This window comes from Cyprinus carpio, chromosome A13 (genome assembly GCF_018340385.1).
Source record: "Cyprinus carpio isolate SPL01 chromosome A13, ASM1834038v1, whole genome shotgun sequence".
NCBI classification, from domain to species: domain Eukaryota; kingdom Metazoa; phylum Chordata; class Actinopteri; order Cypriniformes; family Cyprinidae; genus Cyprinus; species Cyprinus carpio.
In genome coordinates this window covers 6,029,257-6,044,508 of record NC_056584.1, presented here as the reverse complement: position 1 = coordinate 6,044,508, position 15,252 = coordinate 6,029,257, and the positions used below count along the sequence as shown (strand labels likewise).

At 36.7% G+C, this 15,252-nt stretch overlaps 1 protein-coding gene across 2 annotated transcripts in view; it reads left to right on the top strand.

Moving 5' to 3' along the window:
* The first annotated feature begins 7,386 nt into the window (after positions 1 to 7,386).
* LOC109068633 (protein delta homolog 2-like) overlaps positions 7,387 to 15,252 on the top strand; it is a 32,842-nt gene continuing 24,976 nt past the window's right edge. The window contains exon 1 of one of the 2 annotated variants that reach the window (XM_042768463.1): positions 7,387 to 7,627. In XM_042768463.1, coding sequence (XP_042624397.1) covers positions 7,616 to 7,627 — 12 coding nt within the window. In that variant the 5' untranslated portion in view covers positions 7,387 to 7,615. The remainder of the gene's footprint in view (positions 7,628 to 15,252) is intronic. The other variant, XM_042768462.1, reaches the window with a different exon arrangement.

Here is a 15,252-nt window from a genome sequence, read left to right as displayed (position 1 = left end):
CTAGACGATGAGCTAGTTTCAGAAGTTAAATAGAAAAATCATTAGTCAAACTATGATGGAGTACAATCATAGTACAGTGATGATAATATCAGACTGCAATACCATATAGATAACTTTCTTAATATAAAGTATTCCAGTGTACAGACCCAGAAGTGAGCTATATATAATATCAGTGTCCCATGTTCACAACTGGTTACCATGTTTAGAAACCGTGGAAAAGTCTTAAAAATGTAAATGTCTGGGATTTTTTTACAGTAAATATAATATATATTAAATATTGTAACTGGGGCTGTAAAATATATCATTGGCTACATGCTTTTTATGAGTGCTTGTGGAAAGCAAGTGGGTGTAAGAACTGTTTTCTATTTAATATATTTGAAAATGTGTTTTATTTCTGTCTTCTGTGTCACATGATTATTCAGAAATCATGATTTGCTGCTCCGCTGCTTAATATTTTCTTGGAAACAGTGATACGCAAAAGTCTGGGGGTAAATATGAATGAAAATGAAAGAAGAAAGAAACTAATATTTTTATTCAGCAAGAATGCATTCAAGTGAGTAAAGTGAGAGTAAAGACATTTATTATGGTACAAATGCTATTCTTTTAAATATTCAATTCATTAAAGAATATTGAAAAATGCATCATTGTCACAGAATTAAGCCGCAAAAACAACGCTGATAATGAGGAATGTTTCTTGAGCAGTAAATCAGCATATCAAAATGATTTCTAAAGGATCATGTGACACTGAAGACTGGAGTAATGATGCTGGAAATTTAGCTTTGCATCACAGGAATAAATTACAATGTATAATATATTAAAATAGAAAATGGGTATTTTAAATTGTAATAATATTTTGCAATATTACTCTATTAAATAAACACAGCTTTGCTAGTGTATCCTTATTCAGCTGGAAAGGGAAAACATTCAAACAGGGGCCTCAAGGCAATATGTCATGGAGAGAAAACTCCAGATGGCAGTCAAGGGTGCAAGGGGGCTTCTGCCGAATGTTTGTGTAGTTAATTGTGTCATATTTGTCTTTAATAAACAGAAAATGAAGCGTTTCATTTCCCTTCCTCCTTTTTATCCCCCATCCTCTCCCATGTTAGACTCATATCTGCAGTCAGACCTTGTCACTTCGATCTTCTTCCTCTCACCTTGGAGGAGTGGTGAACGGAGCAGATAAATAAACAAACTTTTTCCCACACTGTTTGGGTCTAACAGAGCATTTAAAGGAATAGTCGATTCACTGAGGAAACACATCCATCCGCGAGGTGCTGTTGTCTTAGCTGTCTTCCCAAGAAGTGAGGCCCTTCATCTGACAGGTAGCATCAGGTGAATGCTAATGCTGAACCGGTCCCTTCACCAGAGCAGACAGCTGACCTCAGAACAGCCGGCACAAAGCATGTGCTTTTAAAGGGGTCATGGTCTGCTTGCCCCAGACCTCCTGCTGGCTTGTATTGAAGAGCTGGGGAAGCAAACATTTGCATTTCTATGACTTCAAACCACCAGCCCTGCATGATTCATTTTTAGAACACCTGCGGAGTTGTGTGGTCATGAAGCTGTCAGAGAGAGCCCACACGAATGCAAGCAAATCCCTCCAAATCCACACAAACAGAGAACTATGCATGCCTGTGTGTGGACAAAGAAAGGTGACTGTAATCTCACTGATGTTTCCAGCAGCATTTTAAATAAAAGCAGGCAGAATCTGAGAAGGCAAATGATTGCAAGTAGATTGCAAGGCTTACAAATAGGAAATAAATTTCCCTGGTGGTGAGAGTGTAGTGATTAAGTCATATAAACATCTCGGGTTTCATCCCATGAAGTGCAGAGTTACTCAGAGCCTTATCACCACAGAGCACTTGGACACTTAACCCCCATGCAGAGCATGCAGTGTCACGAGGGGCTTTGGGTGAAACTAATAGGAAAAATGACTTTTTCTGCTCTTTACTGTAAGTTGTTTTGGTATCCACATCTATTCCTTATGTAAGGCTGTGCTGTATTGTAAATGTAGTCACTGCTCTAGTACAGGCTTGAGTAGCACATTTAAAAAAATCCAAAAATTAAAAGAAAGACATAAATATGCACATTCACCTTCAACACAAATTTTCATTAATCCAAGGTAAAAAAAAAAAAAAATAATAAAAATCTTATTACAGTGATGCAAATAAAGTTATACTTACACTCTTTAAAAAAATCTGCAAAAAATAGGGCACAATGTACTATTAATATGAAGGAATTTTCCGTATTGTTCTTGTTCAATATATTTTTTAATTGATTTATTTATTTTTATATATATAATATGAATGTTTCATATTCATTGTAACATTCTTAAAACATGTTACAACATTCTATATATATATATAGAAACACTTGAACGAGCTGTATTCAACCAAGTCTCTTCCTTTCTCACACAGAACAACCTCCTTGACAGCAACCAATCTGGCTTCAGAAGTGTACATTCAACTGAGACTGCCTTGCTCTCAGTTGTTGAAGCCCTAAGACTGGCAAGAGTGGAATCCAAATCTTCAATATTTATCTTGCTTGATCTATCTGCTGCTTTTGACACAGTTAACCACCAGATCCTCCTGTCAACCCTACTGACAAAGGGCATCTCAGGAACCGCACTCCAGTGGTTTGAGTCTTACCTATCAGAAAGGTCCTTCAAAGTATCCTGGAGAGGTGAGGTGTCCAAGTCGCAACATCTAACTACTGGGGTGCCTCAGGGCTCAGCTCTTGGACCACTACTCTTCTCTGTCTACATGGCACAATCAACTCCACACATCAATAAAAACTGATTATCATACCATAGCTATGCTGATGACACTCAACTCTACATCTTATTCCAACCAAATGATCTGACGGTAGCCGCTCGCATCTCAGCTTGTCTAACAGACATTTCTTGCTGGACAAACCAACATCACCATCAAAACAACACCACCAAGACAGAAACACAAACCAAAACTCCCATCACAATTTCACCAACAAGTCACTAACATACAGCAAAACTCAAACAAAAACAGCCAGAAACCTTGGAGTTATGATTGATGATCAGCTAACTTTCTCAGACCACATTGCTAAAACTGTCCGGTCCTGCAGATATGTTTTATTCAACATTAAGGAGATCAGGCCCTTTCTTTCGGGACATGCTGCACAACTCCTTGTTCAAGCTCTTGTTCTGTCCAGGCTAGACTATTGCAACGCTCTCTTGGCAGGTCTTCCACCCAGTTCTATCAAACCTTTACAATTAATCCAGAACGCAGCAACAAGATTAATTTTTAATGGAGCCGAAAAGAATACACGTCACACCTCTGTTTATCAATTTGCACTGGCTACCAATAGCTGCTCGCATAAAATTCAAGGCATTAATGTTTGCATACAAAACCACCACTGGCTCTGCACCCCTTTACCTAAATTAATTACTTCAGACTTGTGTGCCTCTAGAAGCTTGTGTTCTGCAAGTGAACATCGCTTGATTGTGCCATCCCAAAGAAGCACAAAGTCACTTTTACGGACTTTTAAATTAAATGTTCCCTCCTGGTGGAATGACCTGCCCAACTCAATCCGAGCAGCTGAGTCCTTAGCCATCTTTAAGAATCGGCTTAAAACACATCTCTTCCATCTTTATTTGACCCTCTAACTTTTGCACTCACTATTCTAATTCTATTTATAAAAAAAAAAAATATATATTCTAACTACCTTTCTAATCTTTTTGTATTCTATCTATTTTCTTTTCATTTATTATACAATTATAAAAAAAAGACCTCTAACACTAGCTTGCTCTATTCTTTTTCTATTCTTTATTTATTTTTATTTTTTTTATTTATTATATTATTTAAAAGCCCTTGCTACGTATGCTGTGTTTAGGCTAACTGAGAATTTGTTATAGCACTTATATATCATTGCTCTTTTTGTTGTTTTTGATTGCTTACTTTGTCCTCATTTGTAAGTCGCTTTGGATAAAAGTGTCTGCTAAATGACTAAACTCTGGTATAAATGTAATATGTTAATGATGAAGCTATATATATATATATATATATTATATATATATATATATATATATATATATATATATATATATATAAGAAGGTTTTAACATTCTTATATATTGTATAAAAGTTTGGGGTCTGGTAAAATTTTTTAGCATGCACCACGGTTTTCACAAAATATTAAACCACAAAAACTAATTTTTTATTATAACAATAAAAAATGTTTCTTGAGCAGCAAATCAGTATATTAGAATGATTTGTGAAGGATCATGTGACACTTGAAACTGGAGTAATGATCACAGGAATAAATTACATTTTAAAATTTATCAAAATGGAAAATTTACAGTTATAATACAGTTTTGTTTTTGTTTTTACTGTATTTTTAATCAAATAAACACATACATTTTTGGTGGGTAATTGCATTGAGATGCTAACTACAGATATTAAATGTGACTGCAGCATCAACAAACTGTTTAGCCAGCAGCAGTCAAAAGGATACTTTGAGAGTCTGGTTTGTTTAGGGTAAAAAGTGCATACTCACACAAATAGTGGTTGATCCACCCTGTTTGTGGTAACCAGTGGCGTTTTGCAAAACACAAAACAATGGTGGTGATTCTACATGATGTCAACAGTTATTCTGACAGTACAGAATAAAAGTGTCAGAAGTCACACTGAAGAATGTAATTATACATTCAGACTGTCTGATGTTTTGTTATACAAGAGGGCCTTTGGCTGTTTGTTTTCCACAGTTGGATTGGGTTCTGGACTGTTGGAAAACCCATTTGTGGCGCAGCGGGAAAACCTGCCACTCTCACTAATGCATGGAGAAGCACAGTCGAGCTGTCAGCCACTAGTGTGAATCAGGAAGAATGATGCAGTCCGACCATTTGTCTTCAAGACTTCAAAAAATGTCCTCCGTTACTGGTGAGCTCTCTTACACAGAGCAGATGTTTTACTACGTTCTTATATCTCTTCTACTAGTATACTCACAGGACTGTGAAAGTTCTGGGGTTTAAATAATGCTTTCAGTTTGGCTAGGCCCCGTTTACACTAGCCATCGTTTTCAAAAGTCTAGGTTTTGGTCCGTTTACACTGAAACGCAACCCCGGAGTTTTCAGACTAAAACGGGGTCTGCATCGTTTTCGAAAGTAATGTAAACGATAGGCGTAACCATAGCAAAAGTGATGTGTTTTAAAACGAAAGTGTGTAAACGGGGCCTAAGTGGCTAGCAGCAAGAAGAGAGATCTTTGTAGAACAGTGGTTCCCAACTGGATTTGCTTCAGGATGCAGAATTTTCAAAGCACAGTACCAAAATTGATTAGTATACATAAAAATGCCCTTATTAAACTTAAATAAATAAATTAATTAGTATTGCAATGAACTGCATGGGTCCAAATAAATAAATAAGACAATAATTAACCATAAAAAAAAAAACTAAAACTAATTTTAGTTGGCACATTTTTGACACATTTTTATCCTCACTGTAAGTGAACCTGTGTAGTCCGGGTTGTGACAGATGAATTTGCAGCAGTACCTTATAGTTTGATTTTTATGCATGACCTTTTATCGGCAACTAAACATATGGGAGATGATTTAACCTTCATTTTAAAATAATACATTCGATTAGCCTATGTATTTTTGCTATCCTAATTATGCATGATTATATGATTTGTTACATGTTAATATTTCCATTTATTTAGCAATGGTTTTCACTCCTGTCTATGACCTATAACAGACTTGCAATCCATTTTTGGGGGTTTGGATCCACCAGTTGAGAATCCCTGTTGAGAAGACAGTATGGTTGTAAAAATACCTTTATACCAAAGTGTATTGCATTCTCTTCAAAAAATATAAACTATTATTAAGTTATTATTGTTTGACAGTACCGAGAGCAGCCACAAGGGGAGGACAGCACCACACTCATACAGTATTGATCCACTCTCATTATTTATGGTTCTCATAGCAGTTAATTTTCTGTAATAATAAACTGATGGGGAAGAGTGCTTGTATTAAATATGGCACACGCACGGTTTAAATGCACTATGGGCTTGAACAGTGACTGAGGAAAAGAAAACTCTCATTGGAAGAGCCTCTATATATGAAAGAGCCAATATAAAGGAACACTATAGAACAAGAAAGTGAACCTGGTCTAACAAAATGACCCCGTCCAATCTAATAACTCTCCCTATATACTGTACAGAAGCTGCCCACACTGTAATGGATTCCCTGCAGTTGGCACCAGTCACTGTGGGCTGCAGGCATCAGTGCAAGCACTGCTTGCAAAAGGTTATAGTCATGCTTTAGCCTTGAAAACAGGCAGTTTCCAAATGGCAGTAGTATCATAAATTCCATCTTGGTGCAGCTCATAACTTACTGTCTTTGGTGAAACAGGGCCGAGATGTGCTGATCGTGTCCCTGAGGTATCCCTGTCAGTGAGCTTCAACTAACAACCACTGTTTCTATTTAGAGGAAGTTTGTTTTTCTGCATAAAATCTGCTGAAAAAAAGACCATCTGACTGATATTAGAAACGACCAGTATCAGTTTTTGTTTTTATGTGCCTTTTAAGGGGCAGGTTTATCTAAAATAGTTGTAGAGCGTAGACTGTGGCTGTTTCTGAAATCACCCTCTATATCCTCATTCACTATTCCCTCCATAAATATAGTCCACTGCATGAGTGAATGAAAACAAGTGAGTATTCGGACACTGAGTGCACTGTAAGTGCTGTGAATGGCATCTTCTAGCAAGAAGTGGATTGGCGTGATGCTCACAGTGCATGGGTATTTTCTAGCGGTTCAGTACATATACATTCATCGTTTAAGTGCATTAATGGGGTTGAATGAGCACACTTGATAATACCCACTTTGGTTTTGGACACCACTACAAATGGTTGAACCTCCTCAAAACGTGTAATATATAAGATATAGGGCAAGGGTTCTCAATTCTGGCTTTTACCAAACAAACACTTTGCTGCAGACTTTAGCTCCATCCTTAATCAAACACACCTGAACAAGCTAATCAAGGTCTTCAAGATTACTAAGTTACAGACAGCTGAGTCTGATCAACGTTTGAGCTGAAGCGCTGCAAGAATTTCTGTCTATTCAAAAGTGAAAAGTACTATTTAAAAAAAAAAAAAAAAACACTTAAAATATTATAATTCTACTCGTTGATAGTGACAGGTGCCTCAGAAAGAATCTTCATATATTTTAATGCCAGAAACATACAGCAAGACTTTACAAATCTCATTGTCAACCATGTTACTTTTTAAATATAAACGTGATTTAGAAACTTTCATTGGTTTGATTATATTCTTAATTTGCAGAAATGATAAAATTGCATTTTTTATGTATATTTAAGCAAAATCTTGTTTTATGTATTGGAAGCACACATTTTTTCCTCTTCTGAGTGGGTAAGCTTTTCATTATTGTTCCAAACATATTCAACTTGACGGAAGAACAAAGATCTCCTAATGGTTTGGCCCTAGAGCTTGATAATACCTTGAGTACTACAAGTAGTTCACTTCAAAGACTCTGTCTGCTGTGAAAGATCAACACTACAGCTAAACTTTGAGCACCACAGGAGGTCACAGATACCAGCTCTTTCAAAATATAATAGCTACTGTACTGTACTAATGGAATCTCAAGTAAGTTTTACTCATGTATGTTTCTGGTACACATCACATAGTTCAACATTAATCAAATGATTATCAAATGACGTGATCTTTCTATTTTTTTTTTTTAATTTTAATTTATATGGTTGTTTTTGCCAATTATATTACTAGCATAACAATTGAAGTCAGATTAGAAATGTTTTGTAAATTTTGTGGCTAGTGAAAGCCTGAAAGGTAATCAAAATACTAAAGGGGGGTCGCTATAACCTTTTAAGGGCATGGTACACAAGCCAAAGTGAAATACAGCTGTGGTCCAGAAAAATATTACTGATAAAAGTGTCTGACAATAGAGGTTACCGTATAGCAAACTGATAATAATTTTTTCCTGATAATATTCTAGCAGTCATGTTATGTGTTTTCTGTTTAGAATTAGATGTAGCGATGCTAGATTCGCGAGTGAATCAGTCCTTTTATCCATTTGGTCAAACGGGTTTACAAAAAGGTTTCGCAACTGATTATTATTCATCATTATAATTCAAAGTACACTCACACTGATGCGAGTGCAGTGGTTACACACTCCGAAATAGTAACGAATAATGATATACTTTATAAAACCGAAAACAAAAAGAGCACTGCATTAGCTGTAAATTTGCCTAAAATTCATTGTAGGAAACAAAAATTTAAAAACACATCCTACCCCCCTCCACCAATAAATCAACTCTATATAGTGTGTACAGCTTTACAACTACTCTACACTTTATAAAAGTCTAAAAACTCATCCCAATCAAAACTCCTGATTTTGCCATACTCTTGACTAATTCCTCATTAGTAGCTTATTATCTGTTTCCTCTTATAACTCCTGATTTTGCCATACAAATAATCGGTGCAGTGTCTCTTTGTAGTAATTGCAGGGGTTATTGATTAGGCTAAAAGATGGCAGACGCTCATTAACACCGATTACGCAAAGCTGTCTGTTATCAGGCAGCAGCCATCAGTAATCAGGGAGCTGCTCTATTTTGTTCCTCCTTGTCTTGGTTGATTGTCGCCCTGCAGTCATGTAGGCAGCTGCTTTCTGAAGAATGATGTGGTTATTTTTACAAGCAACAATGACAGACAGGTCGATCTCGATAGGGACCTTAGAGAGGTTGTAGCACAAGTGTAGCTTAACTCTTCAGAGGGCAAGACAATACCCAAATGAACCATTTTGTTTAGAACAATGCATTGCAGAACGTCAATGGTGAGGATGCCCATCACTTTCAGGGGACTCTGGACGTTTGCAGCTGCCATTCTCGCTCTGACCCCAGTACCTCTGTTATGGCCATCAGTGCCCTGTTGAAAAAAAAACAGCATATGCTGGTTAGGTATGTTTTGAAGCTGGGATGCTGGTTTAAGATGGTCCTTTGCTGGTCGGACCAGTTTAGGACCAGCACTTGACCAGCTTAAGCCAGCATCCCAGCTTCAAAACATACCTAACCAGCATATGCTGTTTTTTTTTTCAAGGCCTGGGATATTGGTCTGTCCTAAGGTCCTATCTCTAATGGAAAACTCTGTTAGATTGTGCAGGACTGAGAGAAACGCTGCTCATCTTTCAATATATGGTTGTTGACAGATGACAGCATTGGTATGAAAGTAACCTTCTTGTACTTTAGACTTCAAAGGCCAAGAGCCTCATGTCAAACTTGAAATAGCACCTCATTTCACCACCTTCACCACCACTGAGCTGCACACAAAGACCAGATTGCATTAGGGAGGCATAACATGTGCTCAGGTGCAGCTTGAAGAAGAAATAAACTTGTTTATAATGTAAAGTGTAAATGCTGAATATTACAGACGTGTGGCTATATATTATCTACATATCTACACACTTGCATGTATTAATCAAGTAATCCTGAATGCATTGATTAGCTGGATAAAATTAGGGTTGGAACAGAACGTGGCACTCCACCAGCTAGGGAAACAGGTTGAAAGAAATTACAAATGATAACTATTTACAGGTGCATCTCAATAAATTAGAATGTTGTGGAAAAGTTCATTTCAGTAATTTAACTCAAATTGTGAAACCTCTTGTATTAAATAAATTCAATGCATACAGACTGAAGTAGTTTAAGTCTTTGGTTCTTTTAATTGTGATGATTTTGGCTCACATTTAACAAAAACCAACCAATTTAACAAAAATCTCAACAAATTAGAATACTTCATAAGACCACTTAAAAAAACATTTTAAATGAAATTGTTGGCCTTCTGGAAAGTATGTTCATTTACTGTACATGTACTCAATACTTGGTAAGGGCTCCTTTTTGCTTTAATTACTGCCTCAATTCGGCGTGGCATGGAGGTGATCAGTTTGTGGCACTGCTGAGGTTTCTTTGACAGTGGCCTTCAGCTCATCTGCATTTTTTTGTTCTCGTTTCTCATTTTCCTCTTGACAATACCCCATAGATTCCCTCTGGGGTGCAGGTCTGGTGAGTTTGCTGTCAAGCACACCAGCACCATGGTCATTTAACCAATTTTTGTGCTTTTGGCAGTGTGGGCAGCTGCTGGAAAATGAAATTAGCATCTTCAAAAAGCTGGTCAACAGTAGGAAGCATGAAGTGCTCCAAAATGTCTTGGTAAATGGGTGCAATGACTTTGGTTTTCAAAAAACACCAACACCAGCAGATGACATTGCACCCCAAATCATCACAGACTGTGGAAACTTAACACTGGACTTCAAGCAACTTGGACTGTGAGCTTCTCCACCCTTCCTCCAGATTCTAGGACCTTGGTTTCCAAATGAAATACAAAACTTGTTCTCATCTGAAAAGAGGACTTTGGACCACTGGGCAACAGTCCAGTTCTTCTTCTCCTTAGCCCAGGAAAGACACCACAGGAGTGGCTTAACAAGAGGAATACGACAACTGTAGCCAAATTCCTTGACACGTCTGTGTATAGTGGCTCTTGATGCCTTGACCCCAGCCTCAGTCAATTCCTTGTCAAGTTCACTCAAATTCTTGAATCGATTTTGCTTGACAATCCTCATAAGGCTGCGGTTCTCTCGGTTGGTTGTGCATCTTTTTCTTTCACACTTTTTCCTTCCACTCAACTTTCTGTTAACATGCTTGGATACAGCACTCTGTGAACAGCCAGCATCTTTGGCAATCAATGTTTGTGGCTTACCCTCCTTGTGAAGGGTGTCAATGATTGCCTTCTGGACAACTGTCAGATCAGCAGTCTTCCCCATGATTGTGTAGCCTAGTGAACCAAACTGAGAGACCATTTTGAAGGCTCAGGAAACCTTTGCAGGTGTTTTGAGTTGATTAGCTGATTGGCATGTCACCATATTCTAATTTGTTGAGATGAATTGTGAATTGAAGTGAATTGATGGGTTTCTGTTAAATGTGAGCCAAAATCATCACAATTAAAAGAACCAAAGACTTAAACTACTTCAGTCTGTGTGCATTGAATTTATTTAATACACGAGTTTCACAATTTGAGTTGAATTACTGAAATAAATGAACTTTTCCACCACATTCTAATTTATTGAGATGCACCTGTTAACGTTTCAAGTTCATGACATCGTAAAAGAAACTCAAATGTGCTGGCGTAACAAACATGAACTAGTGACGTTCGTTCTTGCATGTCACGCAAGCAAATAATTAAGGAAAAACCAGGGAGGGTCCAAAAAACCCCAATGTGCATGGAACTACTTCCTTACACCACAGGATCTACCATTGCTAGTTTAAAAGAGTGTCACTAATTTGAAAAAGCCTAGCTATGACAGTTTGGGCTGTTTCTGGGAAGTTATTGGAGTAACATGGAGGCAGCCTGATTGTGTGATACTCTTATACAATAGTTCAATAAAAAAATGTTAATATTTAGTCATTTACAAAATTAAAAACTTTTGAATCAGTACTTATTTTGCTAATGTTAAAAAGTATGTTCTCTATAGTATTAAAGTGCATAGTATGAATGTAATCTGTATGAATGTAACACTAATCCTCTTCTGTGGCTTCCTGGGACAGTAAAGTGTCACACTTCAGAATCTTGCAGTAGTACGTCATCCAGATACTTTATGCCTACTTTTTGAGAGGTCGAACATACTACTGCTTTCAAATAGGTGTTTTTTTTTTTATTATTTCTTTTTTTTTCTTCAAATACTGTTTTTTTTTTTTTCACACTGGCAGAACAATGTAACATAGAGAAAGAGTGAGAATTGTTTCTGGGAATGCTACACTGGGACTAACTATTGTAGAAATATTTTTATAAAAAAGATTGGCTGAATCACTTTCAAAGCTGTTGTAAAATACCCAATAAACACGCACCCATGACATCATTACATCAGTATGACTGTGCCACTACATCTGTGTTGCTGTGTCTGTTTTTTTAAAGGGCAAAAACCTTTTTTTTTTTAAAGGGCAAAAACCCTTTGAGGCCTCATGCCTAACAACGCCCCTTATAGCTTTTCTAAAACCATGGTTTTTTGGGGCTTATTGCTTTAATTTGTAATGCATACGGATATTATTTTTTATGCCAATTATGCACATTTCCTGCAAAGCACAATTCTAATTGCATTAATATTTAATACATTATGGCAATGAGAACTGTTGCATTAAGGTAGGGAGTATTTATAGTTTAAACAGCCTGTTTTCATATAACTTCTTGTAATCTTGGTAGGGAAATCTAAACATAAAATGCTTATTTTGTAAGTTTTATAGATGGTTTTGAGTCCTTTTGTGTTCACACTTTCTTAGCAGCATTTGTCTTCACATGACAATCTCCCTACTTTCACGCTGCCCTTGGTTGTCACCGTTTCTGTCTGTCTGATTGATTCACAATGTCTTACGAGGCATCTTCACCCCCACCTTCAGCAGTCAGGGATCAGGTGTTCAGTTATTATAAGCGTCTAATGGTGACGCAGGGCTCCTTTGGGCGTCACGGGGAGAAACACACACGTGAGACTTTCCTCCAAATCTTGCACTTTTCCAAAATAGCTAGAGGGTGAGGGGGTATTTATACCAGGGTACATCAGAGGCCTGGACGTGTGAACTGGCTGACAACTGCTTCTGAATTAAGGTCTGAGACAGAGGTATGAGGTAATAGTCAGGGCTTGTAAATGATGGTGGTGCCTGGTATCTAGTCCGTATACATGCTGAAGACTCCTTCTCAGAATCAGACTATAAATGATTTAAAGCAGACAGATGGTGTGTGCATATACTATCTGAACAGTTTCATTTAACACTTTAACACTAAATCAATTTAAGCTGTTCACTGCCAAACATGGAAAATAACTGTGGGAAACTATCAGTAGGGAGTCAAAAAATGGCTCAAACGAACCTAATAGAAAGATGAAAGATACAAAAAATAAAGATGGATAAGAAGAATACTTTTTTTTTAATTCGTTTGATTTAATGTAACAATACTTTGAAATCTTGTCATGCAGACTAATTGCCTTCGATGTAAACTGACTTATTTGACTCATTTGAACTAGGAATTAGAACAAAATTGTTCAAATTGTCATATTAATGCATTCACATTAACCATATTAAGGTGAATCGTAACTGGTGAAATTCAGTCATTTTTAAAGTAATCCATGCAATCTGGAATTTAACGTGAAAAAAAAGATTTCCCCACACATATTTTGTATCCATTTCAGCCGGTAATGCAAATTCATTGTGTTGACCAATAGAAAGCGCTTGGTTTGACAGTGACTTTTGTGAGCTGTGCATTACTGATTATAGATAATGCACTTTTTTTTTTTTTTTTTTTTTTCAATGTGATTGCAATTTTGCATGGAGAGAAATGGCTTGAATTTAGCAGATCCTAAGATCACCAGAGAGGGAGTTTTTATGACCTTTTGTGGTTTCACACAAACTAACAAAACAACAGTAATCAATACAGCTCAAAACTAAAAGATTGGCTAAAAACAACTACATATTGCTATCCATGCCAAATTTGTCTAAAGAACATAAGCTCTGATTTCAAATATGGCATTTCAGTTAATTATAAATCACTAGATGAATTACTACAGTTACTATTTTAATAAAATAATATAATATATTTTTTTATTAATGACAACTTTAGGTTTTACATTGTAATGGAAACTTAATTACAACTAGCAATATTAGCAAAATAATAGTTTTAGATATAAAACTGTAGCTGTATCTGAACTGTGACCAGTTTCATATGCTTCCCTCTATGGAGGTTTGACAGAATTCATCTTTCAGATGAGCAAACTGGATTTAAACAGCTTATGTGACCATTTACATCAGCCCTGTTTGTAAAACACTGTAGATCAACATCCACATTTGACTGGTGGGATTATTAACTCTAGCCTGGTTTTATCACTTCCTGATTTAATTCACAGACGCATCTCAGATCTAGAGCTCCCCCCTCATTTACAGTGGCTGTCACTTAATAGTGTGTGAAATCAGAGATCGGATAGCCTATATATCTCCTCACACTTTCCCTTATACGATGATAAACTGCCTAGATGGTGACTGCATTCAGTGTGTGTCTGCGTCTGACTAATATTGTTCAGCACTAAACACTCAGAGATCTATTAATGTTTAGCTGGCCTTTATGTGTCTCACACACTGGCAATGTCACATCTGCATTATCATTTAATATCAGTGTGACGTTTGGAAGAGGATCGCCCAACAGGTGGCTGCAGTCGAGGGCTGAGTGAATAAGCTGATATATTGCAGTGGGCATTAAACAGCCTCACTGTCTTAGAAGAGTGTGATGGTGATCTGGAGGAAAAAGAAGAAAAAGGGGATTATTTGGTACTGTCGGTTTAAGGTTTCCCTCATTTTACACTTGAGCGCAGGTAAATGTTTTGCTTTTTTGAGCTTGTGGCATTTAAATATAATTGAACACTTTAAAGCAAGAGCAGACACGTGTGCTAGAGTGAAAGAGTTGTTTGGCATATGATGAGAAGTACGCAAAGGCTTTCTTCATCACGCAATTTCAAGAATGCAATTTCAAGAAAGATATTTTCATCAAGATCAAATGATATGAAATGTTACTTATTGTCTGATTCATTGACAAAAAGATGAAAAATAAAATTAGTAGGCTTAGATGTGCTATTTAAAGACAGGTTTATCTGGAATAGTTGATACAAGGATTTGGCTGGTTAGCATGTTTAGTTATTTAACCCTGGCTGGTTTACAGTGATTACACCATTATTGGGGCAAAAATCATCTTTAATTTTTGTTTACAGTACTTCTGTGTCAGCTGAGTAGCTGCCGTTGAGATAAATGAGAATGCAGTGGCCATGTCACTTCAGGCTAACACAACCCTTTAACAAACCAGGTTTGCTGGATGTATCTCAAGCTTTTTGTCGATTTACAGACATTGCTTGGCTAAACATAGCATATTGCCATTTTATTCTTAAACCCACATTTTCTTGCATTTCCAGTGGTGTCACAATATTTTAATAAAAGCTAGAATTGGAGCCCCTGTGTGGTTGGAAGAGGTGTTTTGAGATACAGTTTCACATGCAAAATTAATATTAAAATAATATGCATAGTTTTTTTAGTTTGCAGAATTGTATAAGTCCTTTTTGATGTAGAACGTAGAAACTCCATACTGTACAAGAATAAATTATGTAGTTCATCACCTCTCTGCACTGTGGTGGTAAAGATCAGATGTCAAACAGATGTAGGCTGTCTTACTGTATA